The sequence below is a fragment of the Astyanax mexicanus genome, chromosome 4 (assembly GCF_023375975.1).
Source record: "Astyanax mexicanus isolate ESR-SI-001 chromosome 4, AstMex3_surface, whole genome shotgun sequence".
Taxonomy (NCBI): domain Eukaryota; kingdom Metazoa; phylum Chordata; class Actinopteri; order Characiformes; family Acestrorhamphidae; genus Astyanax; species Astyanax mexicanus.
In genome coordinates this window covers 16,607,117-16,630,964 of record NC_064411.1, presented here as the reverse complement: position 1 = coordinate 16,630,964, position 23,848 = coordinate 16,607,117, and the positions used below count along the sequence as shown (strand labels likewise).

At 37.6% G+C, this 23,848-nt stretch overlaps 4 protein-coding genes across 10 annotated transcripts in view; all 4 read right to left on the bottom strand.

Annotated features, from left to right (window-relative positions):
* Positions 1 to 23,848, bottom strand: part of LOC111196651 (zinc finger protein 850-like) — a 491,117-nt gene that overhangs the window by 183,436 nt on the left and 283,833 nt on the right. For 2 of the 7 annotated variants that reach the window (XM_049477321.1, XM_049477324.1), the window contains exon 2: positions 6,472 to 6,549. The exons of 4 other annotated variants lie outside the window; for them this stretch is intronic. The gene's annotated coding sequence lies outside the window, so the exon portion shown is untranslated. Of the gene's footprint in view, positions 1 to 6,471; positions 6,550 to 10,205; positions 10,262 to 23,848 lie in introns of those variants that run through there. One more of the 7 variants, XM_049477323.1, reaches the window with a different exon arrangement.
* Positions 1 to 23,848, bottom strand: part of LOC125801483 (zinc finger protein 239-like) — a 225,484-nt gene that overhangs the window by 186,417 nt on the left and 15,219 nt on the right. The window lies entirely within an intron of this gene.
* On the bottom strand, positions 4,000 to 22,748 carry LOC125801637 (zinc finger protein 850-like). Its single transcript, XM_049478411.1, has 4 exons — positions 21,849 to 22,748; positions 5,906 to 6,330; positions 5,730 to 5,769; positions 4,000 to 5,396 (listed from the first exon to the last, which is right to left on the bottom strand). The coding sequence occupies exons 1-4, from the start codon at positions 22,731 to 22,733 to the stop codon at positions 4,734 to 4,736; spliced, it is 2,013 nt and encodes a 670-aa protein (XP_049334368.1). The 5' UTR covers positions 22,734 to 22,748; the 3' UTR covers positions 4,000 to 4,733.
* LOC125801412 (zinc finger protein 239-like) overlaps positions 20,141 to 23,848 on the bottom strand; it is a 294,118-nt gene continuing 290,410 nt past the window's right edge. Inside the window, exon 2 of the mRNA XM_049478098.1 lies at positions 20,141 to 20,932. The gene's annotated coding sequence lies outside the window, so the exon portion shown is untranslated. The remainder of the gene's footprint in view (positions 20,933 to 23,848) is intronic.

The following is a 23,848-nucleotide window of genomic DNA, read 5'->3' as shown; positions in this document are numbered from 1 at the left end:
AATATTGTATTTGCTGTAGCCTACCTATGGCGCCATGTGTTGTTCACGTGAACAGGCTAGACAGGCAATACCGCTTCTGTCATTTGTGTCTTTGAAGCGCCACCCGTTGGCTACTATAGGTACTGCACTTGAATTTTCTCTTATTTAACCCTATGAGTGCCTAGATTTCACTTATATTATTTGATATTACTAGCCACTTGCAGTAATTTGGTTTTCTTGTCACATTAATGTTACTTTGGTGCAATTACGTTATTATATATATATTGTTTATGTAACTTGATGTGTGTTTTGATATTATTACTGCATGTTTGCATAATTGAATATAATGTAGAATTGGGTTTATACAATTTCTAATTATCTTGTGATGGAAGGTGTTTATTGAAATGATTGATATTACTTTTTGTTCCATGCGATGATAATGTGTACTCAGTAAACTGAACTTAACATTCTTCCCTCAGTGAGCATATCTAAGATGCTGAGTGAGAGTTTTTCTATCTGGGGAAAGCAGTGTCTGTCTATGTGTGTGTGTGTGCTAAGAAATGCACGTCACGGTTGTTTCTGTCTACAATTCTGGCGCCAGGGTCATTTTTCCTTCTGCTTGCAGAAGGCCAGGGCGTTTTGAGAACCAGCCTGATATGCTCACTAAGGGATTATGTCATACCACCTGTCAGAAGAAGTTGACGTGTCACAATGGTGGCACTGTGCCCATAATTGGGAAAGTAAGACAGTAAGGGTTGGGAGGATCTAAGGTATAAAGAGAGCGTGGCACTCTTGCAAGGCAGGAGATCACTCTGTATTCGTACGCGTGTCTTCTCAATAAATCTTGTTACTCATTCTGATCAAGACTCAGAGACTCTGCAGTTTCTTTCATCCTGTCATTATTTTCCACCACAATCTCTCTGTATATGTTTGTTACAGAGACCACACAACCACACAAACTCTCACACACACACACACCCAAACATACTCACTCTGTAATGCACACAAATTCTGTATCATTGAATATGTATGCAACACTTAATTGAAGAAGCCACTTTAATACCTGGAAATCAATAAAGCTCTCAATATCACCTGAAGTCGCAGCTGTTCTCTGATCGGAGCACATAGTCAGTGAGGGGCAACTAGCTATCAACGTACACATCCGTCACAGTTACTGTTAAAAATTATGCATACAATGTCTGAATTATATACATATGACAAAAATGATCAGTTATCACCTAATATTTATAATAATAGATTTTTTTATTATTATTCTTATTCTTATTATTATGAATTGGCATTATAATTCTGTCATATATTTACATTTTCTCCTGCACTTTTTTTTCCTACTAAGAGCTCTTCTTAAGATGGTGTCCGTTTATGTAAAAGAATGTAACTTTACGTTTCATAGAGATGTTTATAAACGTCAGGACATGTGGTCTTACTGTGAACTAGAAATGAACAGAAGTCACGTTACAGCACTGTTTCTCAGCCCTGTTCTTACATATTCTACTGCATATTAACACTGTTCTGCATATTCTAGAGCTTCCTCTGCTTTAAAGGCATTTAATAAAGTAAGTGGTGGTATGATGTGTCTAATACACTGCTGGATATACATAATGATTAATTTAGGGTCTAGAGGGAGCTAAGGGATTTGAACAGGTAAACTCAATAAAGAAATGTTTATTAGCTGATCAGATAAATCCGCTGGAAAACACACAATTTTAAGGGCAGTGATCAGGGTTAAGAAACTGCTTTAAACTACTAACATAAAGTACTGTACTACATTCTGGCTATCCACTACATCCAGCTTCTAGATAACTAGTTAGCTAAATGTATTTTCGTTCATTATAGCTTAGAGTAAGTCCTGTAATCCTAAATTAATAGTGAAATAGTGATTAGCTGATCAGGTACAGGTCAAGTTGAACATTACATATATAGCTGTTTTTTTCTTTAACCTTGACTCCCAATCTAGCTCATTCCAAAGTTAAGGTAACTCACTAACACAGCTGCAATTTATTAATCACAGTGGGTTTTGATCTGTGTGCTGATTCAAAGACGTGTGTTTTTAACCAGCTATCAGAAACATAATCACAGTCGAAGTGGTTAGCCTACCGTTACCTTTCTTTTAGAAAAATCTCCGTATATCCAGATCTGTTTTAAGATCAGCTGAAGCGGCTGCGTGTCCCAATCTCGCTGCTAAATCTCACAGTGAGGGGGAGGGGCTTCCCCAACGCACACTTCCGCCGCGCGCCGCAAAACCAGCAAGCTGATTGGCTGTTTCTACTGAGAGGCGGGACTTAATACCTGAACCGGCTCCGTGATTGGTCCGGTCTGTCTCCTCATAAAAAGTACAGCTGATCTGAGTGAAACGATATCATTTTTGGGGGCGGACAAAACCACCTGTTTCTAATATCCAACCCCCCCGGTTCCTACGCCAATGGATATATATTAGAAAAGACAAAGTACATCATCGAGTCAACACATATTGTACTAAAATCTTGATAGATCAACACATTCACAACCCAGAGAGAAATAAAGAGAAAAAGAGAGAAATAAACTAAAGCCAGTCGAGGAAGAGAGAGAACCCTTCAGACTTTATCCAAGCAGTTATTTATGCATTTATGCAATTGACATTTATGCAATTGACATGTGATTGGACAGAATTGAACAATATGATTACGTCTGGAGACTCCAGTTAACAGCTTGTTGTCCAGTTTCAATGACCTCCTCAATGGACCCTCTGCAGTTTGCGCATCGTCCAAACAGATCAACAGATGATGCCATCTCTACTGCGCTCCACCTGGCTCTCACCCACCTGGACAACAAAGACTGCTATGTTCGAATGCTGTTCATCGACTTCAGTTCAGCATTCAACACCACAATCCCTCAGCACCTGATCAGAAAACTGAACTTGCTGGGCCTGAGCTCCTCCCTCTGTAACTGGGTTTTGGACTTCCTGACTGAGAGACCACAATCAGTCAGGATTGGAAACAGCACCACCATACTGAGCACCCGAGACCCCCAGGGCTGTGTGCTCAGTCCACTGCTGTTCACTCTGCTGACTCATGACTGTACTGTAAAGTACAGCTCATACCACATCATCAAGTTCGCTGACGACACAACTGTTGTTGGCCTCATCAGCAAGAACAACGAGTCAGACATTCAGAGAGGAGGTGCAGTCGAAGCAGTCCTGCAGCACAGCGTCTCCGTCACTGGGCCACACAGTAATGGTCTTCTGTGTGGGTTTGGAGCGTCGCAGCGGGGGATGGTATGTGGGGACAAGCATGATAGATATATGGTCAGAGAGCGCGGAGGAGCTGTAGTCTTCCCAGTGAAGCTCAGGTATTATTGTCCATAGTTGCTGTTTTACTGACCAAACTGTCCTTAATCCTCAAAAATTCAGTTATGCTACAGCTCACACGCGTGGGGCACGTGAAGTTGGGTTCAGAACCGGCATAAAAACAGCTCAAAATAGGGTGTTCGGTAGGAGCGTGAGAGGCCGCTGCACTACTGCGTGCAGCCATCTTTTCATTCATCTTTTTTTCACCACCATCTTTTCATTCATTTGGTCAGTAAAATTGCAAATGCTGTGTTTGGATATTTAGCAAGGCTAGCTACTAATAAAAATGGTCAATATCTCAAATATAGAATTTGGTAATTAAGTGTAGTTGGTGAATGACTGTGCTTTTCAAAAAAACGAAACAACACAACCCACAAGCATTCACAATAATAAAAAAAAATATATATATAAACATTGGAATACAAGTTAAACACATGCTACTCTACCTTTGGAAGTAATTGTATATTTAACCCTTTTAAGCCTGAACCATTTAAAAAAATATTTCTCTCTGAATTTCAATCTGAAATTGACTGTTTCAATTCAACACAAATACATTTCACATTGGATTTCTCTGTTGGGCGCCTTTGAGTATTCAACAAATAATAACATGAGACAATCTCAGGCCAATAGGTTTCATGTCAAACATATGTTGAGAAAACACAATGAGACTGCAGATCTGCAATATAAAAGCCATTTATTAAGACACACAGATGAGTAAATATAGAGGTGAAGCAATACAAAGATAATAGTTTGTAGTGGATAAAAACAATTTAAAAACTACATGATTTGGATATTCTTAGTAAAGATTAAAAAAAGATTAAAAAAAAAACCTTCAGCAACATATAATATTCAATAAGAAAAAGATAAGCGAGTATAAAACTTGAGTAATACAATGACCAAATATCCATCTATATCCTTCTATGGTAACAGATTTTTAATCAGAACGACTGAACCATAGACAAATGAGAACACCATCAGAGGGAGTAAATGTGTCCACAACCTCACTGCACTACACAAGCCTGGAGGAGGTTGATTTCAGTATGGGAACTACGGCTGACCGTTTTATTTAACCTCTGGAAAGGATTTTGTTGGCCTCTCTGCGGGGTCTGGATGCTCCTCCGGTCAACACGGCAGTACCCGGCACAGTGTCGTCTCTCTGTGGCTCTGGGTCTCACTTCTTCAGAACTGAACTCTGTCTCACAAAGAATGTCCTGGAATATTAAACATACGAGAAAACACAACATGGAATTCAATAAACATCATCCCTGGTTAAGATTCATTTTGCTGAACCTGTTAAATCCATGATTAAATTTAGTTCATGTTTGTTTTTGGTGGAACGTGTCCCAAGTAACAGAGTGAAACATTTGTGTAGGATAAGGTGTTCTGTCTGAAAGATTTACGATTTGCACTTTTAATTGCTGTGGGACAAATGTGGAATAGTTTTCTCTCCTGTGTGAATTCGCTGGTGTCGTTTGAGATCACTCTGTGAAGTAAAACTCTTCCCACAGTCTGAGCAGTGATACGGTTTCTCTCCTGTGTGAATGCGCTGGTGATTTTTGAGATGACTCTGTTGATTAAAACTCTTCCCACAGTCTGAGCAGTGATACGGTTTCTCTCCTGTGTGAATGCGCTGGTGTTTTTTGAGAGTACTCTGTGTAGTAAAACTCTTCCCACAGTCTGAGCAGTAATATGGTTTCTCTCCTGTGTGAATGCGCTGGTGGTTTTTGAGAGTACTCTGTGTAGTAAAACTCTTCCCACAGTCTGAGCAGTAATACGGTTTCTCTCCTGTGTGAATGCGCTGATGTATTTGGAAAGTACTCTGTTGATTAAAACTTTTCCCACAGTCTGAGCAGTAATACGGTTTCTCTCCTGTGTGAATGCGCTGGTGCAGTTTTAGTTGACTCTGTTGAGTAAAACTCATACCACAGTCTGAGCAGTAATACGGTTTCTCTCCTGTGTGAATGCGCTGGTGTATTGTTGGGAAAAACAGCACTACCCTCAACTGCTCCAGTGCGTTCCCCTTGATTCTTTTGATGGAAGCCCGAAGTAGAGTTGATAGAGAGACAGGATACTTAGATCTTCAGCAAATTAGCAATTTATTACAACAGAGCTCTGGGAACCCCTTCCACTCAGACAGAGTTTCAGTAGAAGAAGTTCAATGATCCTTACATTTGCAAGACCTTATATCCCCAAAATCCCACCCATACATACTGTGCAAAGGTCAGTTAAGCGGTTCCTCAGCAACTGTTTCTAACTGATTGAGTTAAAACACTATCTATGATTACTACTGTTCTCTACCTGTACTCTGGCCTCACCTCTGCTGCTTAGGTGCTGACTTTTGCATTACAAACTACAGACTGGACATTCAGTTTTGAGGTGTCAGCCTAACTGTCCTTTGCACACTCACCCACATACACAGTTCAGGTCCAATATCTAAAAACAACTCACTACTTGGGTTCACACAAACAAGATTATTCACATAACACGTCATTCTCTTACTCATAGTAAGGTTTTTGGATTAAATGTCATTTTGTCTGATCAGCTGAAAAATACCTTTAATATGAATATTTACTGTTTCTTAACAGTATTTTGAGATTACTCTGTACAGTAAAACTCGTCCCACACTTGGAGCAGTGATACGGTTTCTCTCCTGTGTGAATGCGCTGATGCAGTTTTAGAGTCTCCAGTCTATTAAAACTCTTCCCACAGTCTGTGCAGTAATACGGTTTCTCTCCTGTGTGAATGCGCTGATGCAGTTTTAGAGTCTCCAGTCTATTAAAACTCTTCCCACAGTCTGTGCAGTAATACGGTTTCTCTCCTGTGTGAATGCGCTGGTGTCGTTTGAGAGTACTCTGTTCAATAAATCTCTTCCCACAGTCTGAGCAGTGATACGGTTTCTCTCCTGTGTGAATGCGCTGGTGGTGTTGGAGATGACCGCCTTGATTAAAACTCTTCCCACAGTCTGAGCAATGATACGGTTTCTCTCCTGTGTGAATGCGCTGGTGTTTTTTTTAGATTACTCTGTTTAGTAAAACTCTTGACAGAGTTCTGCTGTTTCTCCATGTTGGGACTTGGCTTCATTTGTCTGTTAAATGTATCAAACAATTTCTGCGTGTTCTGGAGATTCTTCAGGATGGCTTGTGCTTCACCTCTTTCAGCAGTTTAACACTGCTCTTTGATAAATATCCTGGTTGTTGGTGATGAATTTTAGGAGAATATTTTCATTTCTGAAAAACACAAAGAAAAATGCCATTGAATAATAAAAAGCAGGTCAATAAACTGAAGAGAACTGCCTAAATCAGTTACACTATACAGACAAAACTACTGGGACATCTTCATATTACTATAAAAGGGGGCGCTGGTGGTCCTCTAGCCACCTGTTTAGTGCCTTTATAAGGACTGCCCACTGTTCAGAAACTCTTGATTCTGTTCTGGTCTCACTAGAAACTGAGAACTTAAAGAAAGAAATAGTGATGTTACCCCTAAATCTTAAGCTTTGAGGCATGTGTTACAACCCTATAGGTCATAATTGCTGATTATTGTTTTTTTTCTTTCTGTTTGAGTGTGCCTTCCTACTGCAGGTTACTGCGTGATGCCATTTAACCAAACTGGTTGGTCACCACCAGGGGGAACCAACCATAAAAGGGAACAGGAAGTGCGAGGGTGGTGCTTGGCTTCCAACATGGCTCCTGTGTGTTGCTGGTTCCCTGCCGCATGGTTTATGCAATTTGTAGCCGGTTAAAGTGTTAGAACTAAGCTGATGGTAAAATCATGTTCTTTGGTTCTTTGGTCTGGTCTCTCTGTGGGGAGAAAATAAGCTTATTCTTACAAGTTCTCCCAGTGGGAGAAAGAGTTTATTTTTCCATGCTTTCTCTTGGTTTGTTTAATTAGGGAGTTAGGTTAGAGATTTGTATTTCATTTTCTTTTCTTTGTTAGGTAAGTTAGTTTTCTTAATCTTTAAATTAGTTTTGTTTTGTTTATTATTTTTTCTTTCATCCCTAACTGTTGCCTCCCCTTTGACCTAAGCCGTGTATTCTTTACAATTTGTTAAATAAACTAAACCTTTTGACTAACAGGAGTATGTGTGGTTGGGGAACCAGGAGGGCCTCTTTTTTCTATGTTACGGGCTGACCTAGACCAGGTCGTAACACATGTGCCAGAAAAACAACACGCATTACTTTGAATCACAGTGCCGATGCTTGATTCGTTCTACACTGATCACGTGACCAATGCTGTCCAAATCCTTTTCCTTTACATAATTTATAAAAGATCCCACACATATTAACCAAACCTGCTTTTTTTTTTACAACTACTGATAACAGTTCATTATTTTCCACCACATTAGCTTCAGGCTAACAGTGATATGCGCTCCTGAGTTCAAGACATGTTTTTTTTGGTATATGTAGATCAAAATCCTTTAAATATAAAAAACACAAATGAAAATTTGGTGAGAAATGTAAATGTTATTGTGATTTTTACCCAGAAAAACTGCAGCTCCACATCAATGGCTTAACTGATTTGTTTACTAAATCAATATAGTGGACAAATCACAGCATCGGTTTAAAGCCCAACTTCACCAGCAGATTCAGAGCAGCAGCTCCATGACCTGCTGCAGTTTTACAGAAGCTAATGTTACCCAAAATTTCATCAACTCTAATTAAAGCCTTGTAAACCAGCTATCTGAACAAAATGAATCTTGTTTTTAGTATTTGTCCATTAGCTCACTCTAGCTTATGAATGAACATCCACCTTAAATATCATCACTTCTTATTAGTTGTAGTGGAAATGTAGCTATATGTTTAGTGAATAATAACTTCAACATTTCACATATAGTGTTTTTCTTTTTTCTGAGCATGTATTATTAAAAGCAGTGAGCCCGGTATGGAACGTATATGCTTTAGAGAGAGAGAGAGAGAGAGACCTCTCAACCCACTCTCATGTTTTTACTTCCTACAACTGAGATTATGTTACGTTCTCCCTCTTCAGAACAAAGTAAAAAGCCTGTGGGATAAAAAAGTATTTGTGTAAAAAGTCTGTGATTTGTCTTCAGATGGGAAGAGTCAGACTTTAGTCTGTTAAAAGTACTGTAGTCATGTAGTTGTACGGACAGCATAACACAGACTACACTGCTCAACATCACCAGACTGAAAGAGTTTTCACCTGTTTAAATACTTTGATTTGATTTGAAGATATTTTGATACTTTGAATGATCCTCTGTGAAGAAGAAGAAGAATCCAAATCGTGATCTGACCGGAGCTCTACAGCCAGTGTCATATCTCTGATAGTCCCCTCACATTCTGTGCTGCTGTGCTGTGAGTTCAGTTCAGTGCGCTGTAGCATTAGCTAAACGCTAGCATTATTCTAATTAGGACAATTAAACGATCTCGTAATTCAGAGAATCCAGTGATGTTCAGGAGGAAAATGTGCACAGATTAAAATGTGCAGAATCCTAAACGTGAATTTAGCACAAAATGTGAAAGAGACGAGTTTTTGAAAAGCCTGTTCATTTTTGCCATTTACAAAAACAGTTCAAACATGGAACCCCAAATATGGAAATAAACAATGTCACCGACTTCAAAATGATGCAACTAAAAAGGCCTATAGGCTCTTTTCACGCGGCTGCCATTTCTAATTGAAAGTGAGCCTGTGATGGGAGGAGGTAGAAGTAAGTCCACATTCAACGATGGTGTGGAGCACATATCTTCAGCTCTTACCACGTTTAACCACGAACAATCTAGAAAAAAAGGCTGAAGAGGGATGTTTACTAACAAGAATAGTTTGTTAAAATGATACAGCAACTGTATAGAGGAGTACTAGCTAATGCTAGCTATCTGGCGCTGGCCCGACTCTCCAAGCCCGGTGAACAGTGCTGCTAATGCTGCTAACCCGACTCTATAAAGCCTGGTGAACATTATGTAACTATATAAATATATAATTCTGGAAACCTTAGTTCTTTAAAAAATTCTAAAGCATTAGCAGTACTTTTGACAAGTAATAACTAGCTAATCCAGCTTAAATTAATAAGTTATAAATAGGTAACCTAGATTTAATTTATAAGTTATAACTAGGTAACCTAGCTTTAATTTACTAGTTATAACTAGGTAACCTAGCTTAAATTTATTAGTTATAACTAGCTAACCTAGCTTTAATTTACAAGTAATAACTAGCTAACCTAGCTTTAATTTATTAGTTATAACTAGCTAACCTGCAGCATTAGCAGCACTGTTCACTGGGCTTGGAGAGTCGGGCTATCTCTATACAGTTACTGTATCCTTTTAACAAAACTGCTCTTGTTAATTAATATCCCTCTTCAGCCCTTTTTTCTAGATCGTTTGTGGTTAAACGTGGTGCACATACACAACAAAAATAATCCCAGCCGATTATTAAGCATCTGTAACTGCACATATATCTATAAAACATGAAACAGAAGTAAATACAGCACATGAGCACACATTTTCAGGCTCAGTCACATGTAGTGCTTTGGTGCTGAAACGGCTGTACCTCAGAGCTGATAACCCGACCGGGGCAGAAATAATTAATTAATAGATAAAATATGCTTCAATACCCGATAAAAATGCACAGAAGAGTGATTAGAACTGATATAAGAGCCCATTTTCCCAGTAACTTTTCTCAAAAATACTTATATTTGCTTAAAACAGCACTTTTTCACGGAGCTCCTCAGCTCTGTTGACCTCCTGCGCTGCATTCAAGCTCCTCTGGAGCTACGGGGGCCGCGGAGGGACAATTAATAAATAAAACACGCAGTTCTCTTGTTGATGCAGGGAATTGTAGTTCAAAATAAAATCACAGCAAAATAATGATCTTTTTACTGTTACAACACATCAACCAACCTCCAACAAGAAAAAGAGAAACTTCTCCATACCTTCTGCAGTTCAGCTGATCCTGCTCTTCCTCCGGCGCTCCAGCTACAGACCCCGGAAGCTCAGCCTCATCCGGGTTATGTAGAGCCCCGCCCCCTCCCCCGCTATATCACATTATACCCCATCACCGCTAGAGGGAGCCCGCGAGGGAGTCCTCAATGCATGGAGCTGAATGGAGCTAAACAGCTAAAAGACTGTATAACTACTTATCTGGGGTTTTCCTTTAATTTACAAAGTAGAACAAAGTATTTCACTAAAATAGAAAAGAAAACTTACCCCTATATTTCCATTTTCTAAAACTAATGTTTTTATCCAGTAGATTTACTAGCATTACTGCTACGGATGCTGGAGTTACACACCGAGCTCATTTAAAATGATTAAAACTGCAGTTTAAAAGCTTTAATAATTATCTCTGTGGTGATGAAACAGTTATAGTTGTTCTGTTTTGAGGAAATTAATAAAAATTTTATTCTATAAAGTATCAAACATTTATAAATTATTATTTTGCTAAGAATAATAATTTTTAAATGTTTGATACTTTTTAACAAATAGTATTAATTACTATAGAATGGTCGGTGCCGTTGTTAGAGTACTAATTGTGACATTGATTCCGGCAGAAACCTTTTTTAATCTAAATTTCCTTTAAAATATTATGGTTACATTTTCTTAGCATTTACCTTCTTGATGCTCACCTTGTTTAAAGTCTTACTATTTATGTATTCTGAAAGCTTTTCATAAATTGAGGTCATTCACAGCTCCTCCCTGTAAAATCACTCTCTGACATCACAATGGACCATCCTGATATCTGTATAGAAGAGTACTTCACACTTGTAAAAGCATTTGAAACTTCATATGCAAATATCAGTTTTAAACTAATTCATTGTAAAATTAAGAAGGATTTGTTTAAGATTTTATTTGTTAATAGGATGGTAAAAACAAGTTGGGGGCATCACTTGAAGTTTACCATCAACAGTGAGGACCAAGTCCATCTGGTACAACTTTAGCATTTATTACATACAGTGTTAAAACGCCTGTATCAATTTGGTGTACATTTTTGAACAGTGTTAACTTACATGGTAAATTTTGTCAGTACAAAATAGTTTGAATATCCATGGTGACCATCACAAAGTGAAGCACTGATTATTTAGTACAAGGAGTAAGTGCTTCTCTTTGGGGTGGTCAAAATGGTACTATTGATCAATTAAGTGAAAGTTCACCTTATTCAGTTCATTTTCAGTAAATAAAGTTTATTATTCAATTTTAAATTAAATATGGACTACATTATTTCCAATAGAACTAAGCACATTAAGAATCACTTGTTAACATAGGGTTTCTTGGTGTAAAACACTCTTACATATTGAAAGAATCCTGAAGACTTCTTAGTTCTAATGGATGTTTGCATTGAAAAAAAGTGTTGAAAAGAAATGTCACAATGCTACTTTAACAATAGTTCTGACCTTTAAGTAAAATTTGATAAGTGCTATTTGTAGGGGAGTTTTACGTGACTCAAGCAACCAGATGTGTTTGTCTTATATTTCTACACAGAACCATATATAATCTGGCAACAGTAGTCTCCAACATCAGTAACTTCTTCCTTTAATATGTACAAAAAATGTTTTGTAGCAGAATGAAAATGCTTGCTGAATGTATTTTGGAAAAGTTAAAAAAGTTTTTATCATTCAATAAAAAATAAACTCTTAAACAAATCCATTTTATTTTACAAATAATTAGTTTAAAACTGATTTTTGCATATGAATTTCAAATGCTTTTACAAGTGTGAAGTACCCTTCTATACAGAAATCAGGATGGTCCATTGTGATGTCAGAGAGTGATTTTACAGGGAGGAGCTGTGAATGACCTCAATTTATGAAAAGCTTTCAGAATACATATAGTAAGACTTTAGACAAGGTGAGCAACAAACAAGATCTGCTGCAGTACGATCTCCTTTTCAAGAACCTGCAGGACATCAAGAAGGTAAATGCAAAGAAAATTTAACCATAATATTTTAAATGAAATTTAGATTTTAAAAAAGTTTCTACTAAAATCAGTGTCACAACTGGTGCTCTAACAACGGCACGACATATTTCCGTAGTAATTACCAAGTGATGTTTGTTGGAGTTGTACAGGAGCAATCAGAGAATCTCTATAGAGGAAAAAACTCATTTCAGAATCTGCTCTGAATCTCAAGTCACTTGACAGAGTCTGGAATGTATAAAAACGTATAAACAATTATTTTTAGCAAAAAAATAAAAATTGCACTAATTTCCTCAGAACAAGTATAACTGTTTCATGAATGCAGAGATAATTATTAAAGCTTATAACCTGCAGTTTTAATCATTTTAAACATGTTCTGTGTGTAACTCCAGCATCAGTAGCAGTAATGCTAGTAAATCTACTGAATAAAAAACATTAGTTTTAGAAAATGGAAATAAACGGTTTTGTTTTCTTTCCTATTTGAGTGAAATACTTTGTTCTACTTTGTAAAATTAAAGGAAAACCCCAGAGAAGTAGTTCTACAGTGTTTTAAATGAGAGTTTTAGCTGTTTAGCTCCATTCAGCTCCATGCATTGAGGACTCCCTCGCGGGCTCCCTCTAGCGGTGATGGGGTATAATGTGATATAGCGGGGGAGGGGGCGGGGCTCTACATAACGAGGATAACGGAGCCTCACACTCCTGCCCTCCCTCCCTCCCCACATCACTAATCCATACCTGAGATACATCTGAACTAAATCTGAGATACATCTGAACTAATTCTGAGATAAACCAGTTCTGTGTAAATTCCTTATTAAGTTTGTGTAATATGTCTCTATTTCTCAGTTACTCTAGTGTAGTTTAGTTTAGTTTCAAAATGTCCTTCTTCTAAATTGAACAGCAAGTTCACCACAACAGTTGCTGGAAAGTCATGTGACTTGTAAAATATTAAATGTAAGAACTGAAGATTCAGTGATTTTAGTGATTATAGCGAGGGGACGTTCAGGTAAGAAGTGTAATTTCACTAAGTAACGTTAATTGGCTTACTTATTTAACAGATAGTAATAGTAAACATAACTGTAAGCAAATTAAAATATCTTTAGCCCCGCTGTTTTTAAGAAATCCTAGTTAAACCATTACTGTGGAATACAGTCTCCAGCTGCTTCTTTGCTGATACTTTAATAATAATAATAATAATAATAATAATAATAATAATAATAATAATAATAATAATTTGCCATCGGCGCTCAGAGGAAGTCCTGCTCCCTCCAGGTGGGTAGATGGCGCTCTCTCCCCACAACACTAAATAGTGAAATCGGCGACACGAGTCGCTGTGCTTTCCTCCGAGTGCGCTGTGATGCTACTCTGCGATGCTACAAAGAGTCAGTGGCTGACTTTACATGTACTGGAGGATGCATGTGTTAGTCTTCACCCTCCTGGTGTGTTGGGGCATCACTAGTGAAAGGGCTGAGTAACTGGCTTTGTAAATTGTGGAGAAAATAATTTCTAATTTCTGAAAATTATATAAGTAAAATAGTAAAAATAAAACTCACCTCTATCACATTCTGTGCTAAATACATATGTTTAGGACCCTGTACGTTTTATTCTCTGTACATTTTCCTCCTGAACATCACTGGATCCTCTCAATTACAAGATCATTTAAGTGTCGTAATTAGAATAATGCTAAAGTTTAGCTAATGCTACAGCGTACTGAACTGACCTCACAGCACAGCAGCACAGAATGTGAGGGGACTATCAGAGATATGACACTGGCTGTAGAGCTCCGATCAGATCAAAGATTTGGATTATTCTTCTTCTTCACAGAGGATCATTCAAAGTATCTAAATATCAGACTTTCTGCTCACAGACTTTGACACTTGGCTGTGATACAGTGTTTCGAACCAATGCATGTCGTTTTTTTGACACATGCCTCAAAGCTTCAGATTAAAGTGTATCATCACTATTTCTTTCTTTCTTCAGCTTCCAGTGAGACCACAACAGAATCAAGACTGTCTGAGCAGTGGGTAGTCCTTATAAAGGTACTAAACAGGTGTCAGGTGCCTTAATATTGCAAGTGGAAAAAGGTGGCCTCCCTCTAGTGGCTGGAGGACCACGAGCGCCCCCGTCCCTTACACTTTGGGCTTAAAATGGGATAAAAGTACAGAAGCCTTTATGGTAATATGAAGATGTCCCAGTAGTTTTTTTAATACAGTGTAACTGATTTCGACAGTTCTCTTCAGTAAACTGACCTGCTTTTATTTGAATATTCAATGGAATTTCTCTTTGTGTTTTCCAGAAATGAAAATATTCTCCTGAAATTCATCACCAACAACCAGGATATTTAACAAAGAGCAGTGTTAAACTGCTGAAAGAGGTGAAGCACAAGCCGTCCTGAAGAATCTCCAGAACACGCAGAAATTGTTTGATACATTTAACAGACAAATAAAGCCAAGTCCCGACATGGAGAAACATCAGCACTCTTTCAAGAGTTTTACCAAACAGAGTGATCTCACAAAACACCAGCGCATTCACACAGGAGAGAAACCACATCGCTGCTCAGACTGTGGGAAGAGTTTTACTAGACAGAGTAATCTCAAAATACACCAGCGCATTCACACAGGAAAGAAACCGTATCACTGCTCAGACTGTGGGAACAGTTTTACTACACAGAGTCATCTCAAACTGCACCAACGCATTCACACAGGAGAGAAACCGTATCACTGCTCAGACTGTGGGAACAGTTTTACTGCACCGAGTCATCTCAAACTGCATCAGCGCATTCACTCAGGAGAGAAACCGTATCACTGCTCAGACTGTGGGAACAGTTTTAATCGACAGAGTCATCTCCAACGACACCAGCGCATTCACACAGGAGAGAAACCGTATTACTGTTCAGACTGTGAGAAGAGTTTTGCTACACAGAGTAATCTTAAAAAACACCAGCGCATTCACACAGGCGAGAAACCGTATTACTGCTCAGACTGTGGGAAGGGTTTTATTACACTGAGTCATCTCAAACAGCATCAGCGCATTCACACAGGAGAGAAACCATATCACTGCTCAGACTGTGGGAAGAGTTTTAATATACAGAGTAATTTAAAAAAACACCAGCGCATTCACACAGGAGAGAAACCGTATCACTGCTCAGACTGTGAGAAGAGTTTTAATATACAGAGTAATTTAAAAAAACACCAGAGCATTCACACAGGAGAGAAACCGTATCACTGCTCAGAGTGTGGGAAGAGTTTTAATCGACGCAGTCATCTCCACCTACACCAGCGCATTCACACAGGAGAGAAAATTATTTCAAATTTGTTCGAAGGCAATTAAAATCATGCAAATCATAAGAGAGGCCAACAAAATCCTTTCCAGAGGTTAAATAAAACGCTCCAGCCGTAGTTCCCATACTGAAATCAACCCATTCCAGGTTTGTGTAGCGCAGTAAGGTTGCAGGCTCATTCATTCCCTCTGCTGGTGTTCTTGTTTGTCTATGGTTCAGTCGCTCTGATTAAAAATTTGTTACCTCAGAGTGATATAGATAGGTATTTGGTTGTTGTATTACTCACGTTTATACTCTTTTTCTTATTAGATATCGTATGTTGCTTAAGGTTTTTTAAATCTACAAAAAAACTAAAAATATCCAATCCATTTAGTTCGTTGATTGTTTTTATCCAGTAGTAAATATTATGTTTGTATTGCTTTATATTTACTCATCTGTGTGTTTTAATAAAAGGCTTTTATATTGCAGATCTGCAATCTCATTGTGTTTTCTCAACATGTGTTTGACATGAAACCTATAGGCCTGAGATTGTCTTGTTATTATTTGTTAAATCCTCAAAGTCGCCCAACATAGAAATCCAGTGTGAAATGGATTTTTGTTGAAGTGAAACATAACAGTCAATTTAAGATTGAAATAAAAAAAAAAAAAAAAACATTTTAATGGTTCAGGCTTAAAAGGGTTAAATATACAATTACTTCCAAAGGTAGAGTAGCATGTGTTTAACTTGTATTCATATGTTTATAAAGTTCTTTATTGTGAGTGCTTGTGGGTTGTGTTGTTTTGTTTTTTTAAAGAGCACAATCATTTACCAACTACACTTAATTATCAAATTCTACATTTGAGTTATTGGCCATTGTTATTGGTAGCTAGTGTAGGTAAATGTCCAAACAAAGTATTTCCTGTTTTACCGACCATTATTATTGGAAGCTAGTCTAGTTAAATATCCAAACACAGCATTTGCTACTTTACTGACCAAATGTATAATCAAAGCATTTCATGTTTTACTGACTATTATTATTGGTAGCTAGCCTAGCTAAATGTACAAATGTAGCATTTGCTGTTTTAATGACTATTATTATTTCCTGTTTTACTGACTATTATAATTGGTAGCCAGCTTAGCTAAATATCCAAATACAGCATTTGCTCTTTTACTGACCATTATTATTTGTAGCTAGCCTAGCTAAATGTACAAACAAAGCAGTTGCTTTTTTACTGACCAATGTAAGTGTTTCAGTTCTAGTAAAAGTGTTTCACGTCCGGTAAATTTGTTTTATTTCTTGCATATTTTTTTTCTTAAATGTAATTTGTGTTCTCTTTCAAGCATTTATTCGGTATCTCAGTATGGGATACGCCCCTTTCGCATATTCCTCATGTAGCCCGGCTAAAAAATGTAAAACTCCCTAGTTCTAAAATAGATACACTAATAAAAACAGTAATAAATAAAGTCTTATAAATGCATAGTAATGGTTTAAAAGAGTACTAAACATGTTCAAAATAGTCATTGTGTTTGTGTAAATAGTTTTAAAAGAAAATAAAAGCAGTACAGATTACATATTTCATTTATTTTCTGTGTTTTTGCAAGAAGGTTAGCTAAAAGTGATTAAGGGATCTACTGAGGGAGAAGTGTACAGGTGAGGGTGGAGTAGAGGATTGGAACAGGCCCGCCCACGGGACGAGAGAGAATAGCGGAGATGCGGGAGTAGCAGCGCGGGAGAGGCGAGGAGGAAAAAGTTCCTCACAGGCTGAACTAAATTCACTAATAATCAGTATTAATTAAACTAACCGGTAATTTTAAGGACACTGAAGTCCATACTGAGAGTGTGCTGGTGGATAAAGCTGGGATAATCTCTCTATAAGTAAAGTTCTGTTAGCACTGTTAGCTTAGCCAGCTCGGCTAGCTGTGTTTAGCCTCGTGTATTAGCTGCTCTGCGCTAGCCGTGAACTCTCCGCTGCAGCGCCGCTCCGACAGACTGTTCCCCGGACTGACTCGCGCTCTCTCCGCCTCCACTGAACACCAGGACCGCTAACACTGCTAACCAGAGAGCGCTCTGAGTCCCCGCGTGGATCAGAGTTCCTCTGAGGGAAAACGCTCCGTGCTGCAGGACCCCGCGCTCTGCTCCCGCTCATATTCACTGAATCTGAGGTAAATCTGAAACTCTTATTTCTGCTCGTTAGAGTAAAGCGGACATTAAGCTCCGAACCAGACCTGCACCGTTTAGTTCTGTTCATTTTATCTATAATTCTGTTCTTTATGAGTGTATTCTTTAGAGCGGGCCCACATATTTAAAGGGGACATGAAACATTTCAGTTTGTACAAGTTTTCTAAGGGATTTTTTTATATAAAATGTTTACACACTAAATTAGTTAACATTAGCTAACCTAGCTAAAACATTCCACACTCAAATAAAGTAGTTATTGTTAGATAACCTAGCTAGCTAAAACATTCCACACTGAAATAAAGTAGTTAACATTAGCTAACCTAGCTAAAACATTCCACACTCAAATAAAGTAGTTATTGTTAGATAACCTAGCTAGCTAAAACATTCCACACTGAAACAAAGTAGTTAACATTAGCTAACCAAGCTAGCTAAAACATTCCACACTCAAATAAAGTAGTTATTGTTAGATAACCTAGCTAGCTAAAACATTCCACACTGAAATAAAGTAGTTAACATTAGCTAACCTAGCTAGCTAAAACATTCCACACTGAAACAAAGTAGTTAACATTAGCTAACCAAGCTAGCTAAAACATTCCACACTGAAATAAAGTAGTTAACATTAGCTAACCTAGCTAGCTAAAACATTCCACACTGAAATAAAGTAGTTAAAATGACCTAAAGTAGCTAGCTAAAACATTCCACACTGAAATAAAGTAGTTAACATTAGCTAACCTAGCTAGCTAAAACATCCCACACTGAAATAAAGTAGTTAAAATGACCTAAAGTAGCTAGCTAAAACATTACACACTGAAACTAAGTAGTTAACATTAGCTAACGTAGCTAGCTAAATCTTTCCACTCTGAAATAAAGTAAACATTAGCTAACCAAGCTAGATAAAACATTCCACACTGAAATAAAGTAGTTAACATTAGCTAACCTAGCTAGCTAAAACATTCCACACTGAAATAAAGTAGTTAACATTAGCTAACCTAGCTAGCTAAAACATCCCACACTGAAATAAAGTAGTTAAAATGACCTAAAGTAGCTAGCTAAAACATTACACACTGAAATAAAGTAGTTAACATTAGCTAACCTAGCTAGCTAAAACATTCCACACTGAAATAAAGTAGTTAACATTAGCTAACCTAGCTAAAACATTCCACACTGAAATAAACTAGTTAACATTAGCTAACCTAGCAAAAACATTCCACACTGAAAAAGTAGTTAACATTAGCTAACCTAGCTAAAACATTCCACACTGAAATAAAGTAGTTATCGTTAGATAACCTAGCTAGCTAAAACATTCCACACTGAAATAAAGTAGTTAACATTAGCTAACCTAGCTAGCTAAAACATTCCACACTGAAATAAAGTAGTTAACATTAGCTAACCTAGTTAACTAAAAGATTCCACACTGAAATAAAGTAGTTACATAGACTGTATATAGCTGGACAGAGCATCGTTTCTTAAAAGTGAAGCCACCACAGGTCGGGCGCCCCCTGCTGTTCGGCTGCAGAAAGCTGTGTAACTCCACCCATCCCCATAGGTTTCAATGGCAAAACAGACAACTTTCAATCACGTTTTTTTTCTAATATACTGTAATTCTACCTCCATTATTTAAATGCAACAGCTAGTGTAACCTCTGCTTATATTGTCAAATTTTTATATCCCCACAGAATTCGGTTTTTAAAACTTTATTCGGCTCTATTCAAAAAAGGTGTGGTTATGGTAAAAGGGCTGCTTATGGGCGGGACCAATAACAGACCGTCAGCTCCGCTCCGCCCCGCTCTGCAGTCTGTGACCGCGAGGCAGCCCTCAGGGGCGGGGTTATTTAAATGAGTAGCCGGTCTCTCCACAGCCTTTCTCCCTCCTCTGGTCTCTACTGCGCAGACTCTGGTCTCTGAATCGCCAAAATGGCGGAAGATTTTGGCTTCATTTTCATTGAATGAATGGGAACGGCGACACGGCGTCCATCTTTATATACAGTCTATGAGTAGTTAACATTAGCTAACCAAGCTAGCTAAAACATTCCACACTGAAAAAGTAGTTAACATTAGCTAACCTAGCTAAAACATTCCACACTGAAATAAAGTAGTTAACATTAGCTAACCTAGCTAAAACATTCCACACTGAAATAAAGTAGTTATCGTTAGATAACCTAGCTAGCTAAAACATTCCACACTCAAATAAAGTAGTTATCGTTAGATAACCTAGCTAGCTAAAACATTCCACACTGAAATAAAGTAGTTAACATTAGCTAACCTAGCTAGCTAAAACATTCCATACTGAAATAGACTTGTTAACATTAGCTCACCTAGCTAGCTGAAACATTCCACACTGAAATAAAGTAAATGTTAGCTAACCTAACTAAATGTTAGTTAATTTAATTTTTTAATTAAAATTTTGAACAGTGTTAACTTGCATGGTAAATTTTGAATAGGCATGGTGACCATCACAAAGTGAAGCATTGATTATTTAATATAAGGAGTAAATGTGTGACGAATACCAGGACCTGAGGATACGAGCGCTGATTAGTAAACAGGTTTATTTACAGGACTAGGCAAACAGAGGTGGTCAGGGACAGGTAATGTCACTCATTTGTATGCCTACAAGACACCAGGTCAGCCAAAACATTAAGTACACACATTGATTGGTTAGAACTGCTGTCAGTCAGATAAGAGTCCCATAGCCACTGAAAAACACAGACTAATGCTTTTATTTAGTTGCTGTTTTTTATTTTAGTTAATTCATAAAATATTTGCTCTTAGTTTACAATAACTATAATTAGAAGGGCCTTACTGCACACCACTGCTGTAATCTGTAAAAACACTTTGTGAGTTGCTCTGGAAAAGTGCTATACAAATAGAGATTACTTACTTACTAGCATTGTAAACCTGTTGGGAGCATCTGCTAAAAGCTCTGTATCTCGGTAGGCTGGCAGTAACCGGATGTTTTTTTTACTTTACCCAAGTCCATTATTGGAATTCTCATTTGGGTGCCTGTTAGTACTTACACAATAATAACATAAGACATTCTGAAGATCCATCAGGGTCACAGAGAGGTTATCAACCATTTCTTGTGCGGATATTTCAATATAAAAGTTTTTTTTTTTTTTTTAAACACAGGCATATAAGTAAATGTAGAGGTGAAGCAATACAAACATAATAGTTGGTCCTGGAAAAAAAGAAGAGGAAACTAAATAATTTGAATGTTCTTAGAAACTTTGAAAATCACAAAAAAAAAACATTAAGCAAGATATGATATCCAATAAGAAAAGGATAAGAGTATATAGCTTGAGTAACACAACAACCAAATATACCTCTATATCCCTCTATGGTAACAGATTTTTAATCAGACTGAACCATAGACCAAGGAGAACACCAGCAGAGGGAGTGAATGAGTCCGCAACCTTACTGCGCTACACAAGCCTGATTTGGGTTGATTTCAGTATGGGAACTACAGCTGGAGTGTTTTATTTAAACTCTGGAAAGGATTTTTTGGTCTCTCTGCGGGTCTGGATGCTCCTCTCTGGTCTACATGACAGTACCCGGCACAGTGTCGTCTCTCTGTAGCTCTGGGTCTCACTTTTGTGATCACTCTCTCTGGAGTGGCTAAGTTGGTGTTTTCCCCTTCTCCTTTTTATATGGATGGGCCTGGTGGTTATTAGCATTAAGCTAAACTATGCTAAGCTTGGGAAACTAAGCACGGCTTTCACAGAGTGAAAACAGAGATACTGGAAATTAATGGAAATAATTAAATCTGCATATACTAGAAAAGCGATTAAATGCTTTTAAAACCTTCTAAGCATAAGCACTTAAGATTTGATCCAAAACGCTTGGATGCAAGCTAAGAATCCTACTCTACTACTAACGACTACAACATCTGAATTTTAAAGACTAAGTTATGCTAACCTAACATCTGGTGCAAGCACTGGCAGTGCCCTCACTCTAACTTAAACGACCTTCCCTTCTTCAGAACTAAACTCATAACGTAACTACCCTAAAAACTGAGCTGTGTCTCACGAAGAATGTCCTGGAATATCAAACATACAAGAAAACATAACATGGAATTCAATAAACATCATCCCTGGATAAAATTCATTTTGCTGAACCTGTAAAATCCATTGTTAAATTCAGTTCATGTTTGTTTCTGGTGGAACGTATCCCAAATGACAAGGTAAAACATTTGTGTAGGATAAGGTGTTCTGTCTGAAAGATTTACGATTTGCACTTTTAATTGCCGTGGGACAAATTTGGGATAGTTTTCTCTCCCGTGTGAATGCGCTGGTGTTTTTTTAAATGACTCTGTTGATTAAAACTCTGCCCACACTCTGAGCAGTGATACGGTTTCTCTCTTGTGTGAATGCGCTGGTGTATTTTGAGATTACTCTGTTTAGTAAAACTTTTCCCACAGTCGAAACAGTAATACGGTTTCTCTCCTGTGTGAATGCGCTGGTGATTTTTAAAATGACTCTGTTGATTAAAACTCTTCCCACAGTTTGAGCAGTAATACGGTTTCTCTCCTGTGTGAATGCGCTGGTGTCGTTTGAGATCACTCTGTTCAGTAAAACTCTTCCCACAGTCTGAGCAGTGATACGGTTTCTCTCCTGTGTGAATGCGCTGATGGATTTTGAGAGTACTCTGTTGAGTAAAAGTCTTCCCACAGTCTGAGCAGTAATGCGGTTTCTCTCCTGTGTGAATGCGCTGGTGACTTTTGAGATTACTCTGCACAGTAAAACTCTTCCCACAGTCTAAGCAGTAATACGGTTTCTCTCCTGTGTGAATGCGCTGGTGACTTTTGAGATTACTCTGTAGATTAAAACTCTTCCCACAGTCTGAGCAGTGATACGGTTTCTCTCCTGTGTGAATGCGCTGGTGACTTTTGAGATTACTCTGTTGATTAAAACTCTTCCCACAGTCTGAGCAGTGATACGGTTTCTCTCCTGTGTGAATGCGCTGGTGTTTTTTGAGATCACTCTGTTGAGTAAAACTCTTCCCACAGTCTGAGCAGAAATATGTTTTTTCTCCTGTGTGAATACGCTGGTGTTTTTTGAGATTACTCTGTTTAGTAAAACTCTTGACAGAGTTCTGATGTTTCTCCATGTCGGGACTTGGCTTCATTTGTCTTTTAAATGTAGCAAACAATTTCTGCGTGTTCTGAAGATTCTTCAGGACGGCTTCTGCTTCACCTCTTTCAGCAGTTTAACTTTGATCTTTTGATAAATATCCTGGTTGTTGGTGATGAATTTCAGGAAAATATTTTCATTTCTGGAAAAAAACACAGAAAAATGCCATTGAATATTAAAATAAAAGCAGGTCAATTAACTAAAGAGATTCTAAGTCATTCTAAGTGAGTGATGTTACCCTTTAATCTGAAGCTTTGAGGCGTGTGCCGAAAAAACGACACACATTGGTTCAAATCACATTGCCGATTCTTGATTTGTTCATCACGACAGATGATGTCCAAAGCTTTTTCCTTTAAACCAATTTATAAAAGTTTCCACACATTAACCAAACACATTAATCCAAATCAATGCTTCACAAACCTGACTTTTTTTTTTAACAACTCCTGATAACAGTTCATTATTTTCCACCACACTGGCTTCAGGCTAACAGTGATATGCGCTCCTGAGTTCAAGATGTGTTTTTTGGAAATGTTGATCCGATGCAGTTGTCTTGTTGGTGCAGGGAATTGTAGTTCAAAATAAAATCACAGCAAAATAATGACCTTTTTACTGTTACAACACATCAACCAACCTCCAACAGGAGTGTAAAACATAAGAGTCTCTTTTGTTTACTAAAGGTTAACACAATTATAACAATTTGAAAGAATTCATATTATTTTATGTAGTTCTTTTTCAATTATTTTTGTAGTCTTTTTAACCTCTTACACAAATGTTTAATTGTGTATTTTTGTCAAGTTGCTCAAAGTGTGATTCTTCTTCTTATTATTATCAAATTCATGTTTTTGTTATTATTATTATTATCATCATTATTAAAGTATCAGCAAAAGAGCAGCTGGAGAGTGTATTCCACAGTAATGGTTTAACTGGGATTTCTTAAAAACAGCGGGGCTAAAGATGTTGTAATTTGCTAATATTTGTGTTTGTTATTACAGTGAAATAGCAAGTTTTCTGTTAAATCAGTAAGCTAATAAATGTTACTTGTGAAATTCCTCTTCTTGCCTGAACTTTTCCTCACTATAATCACTAAATCTTTCATTCTTACATTTAATA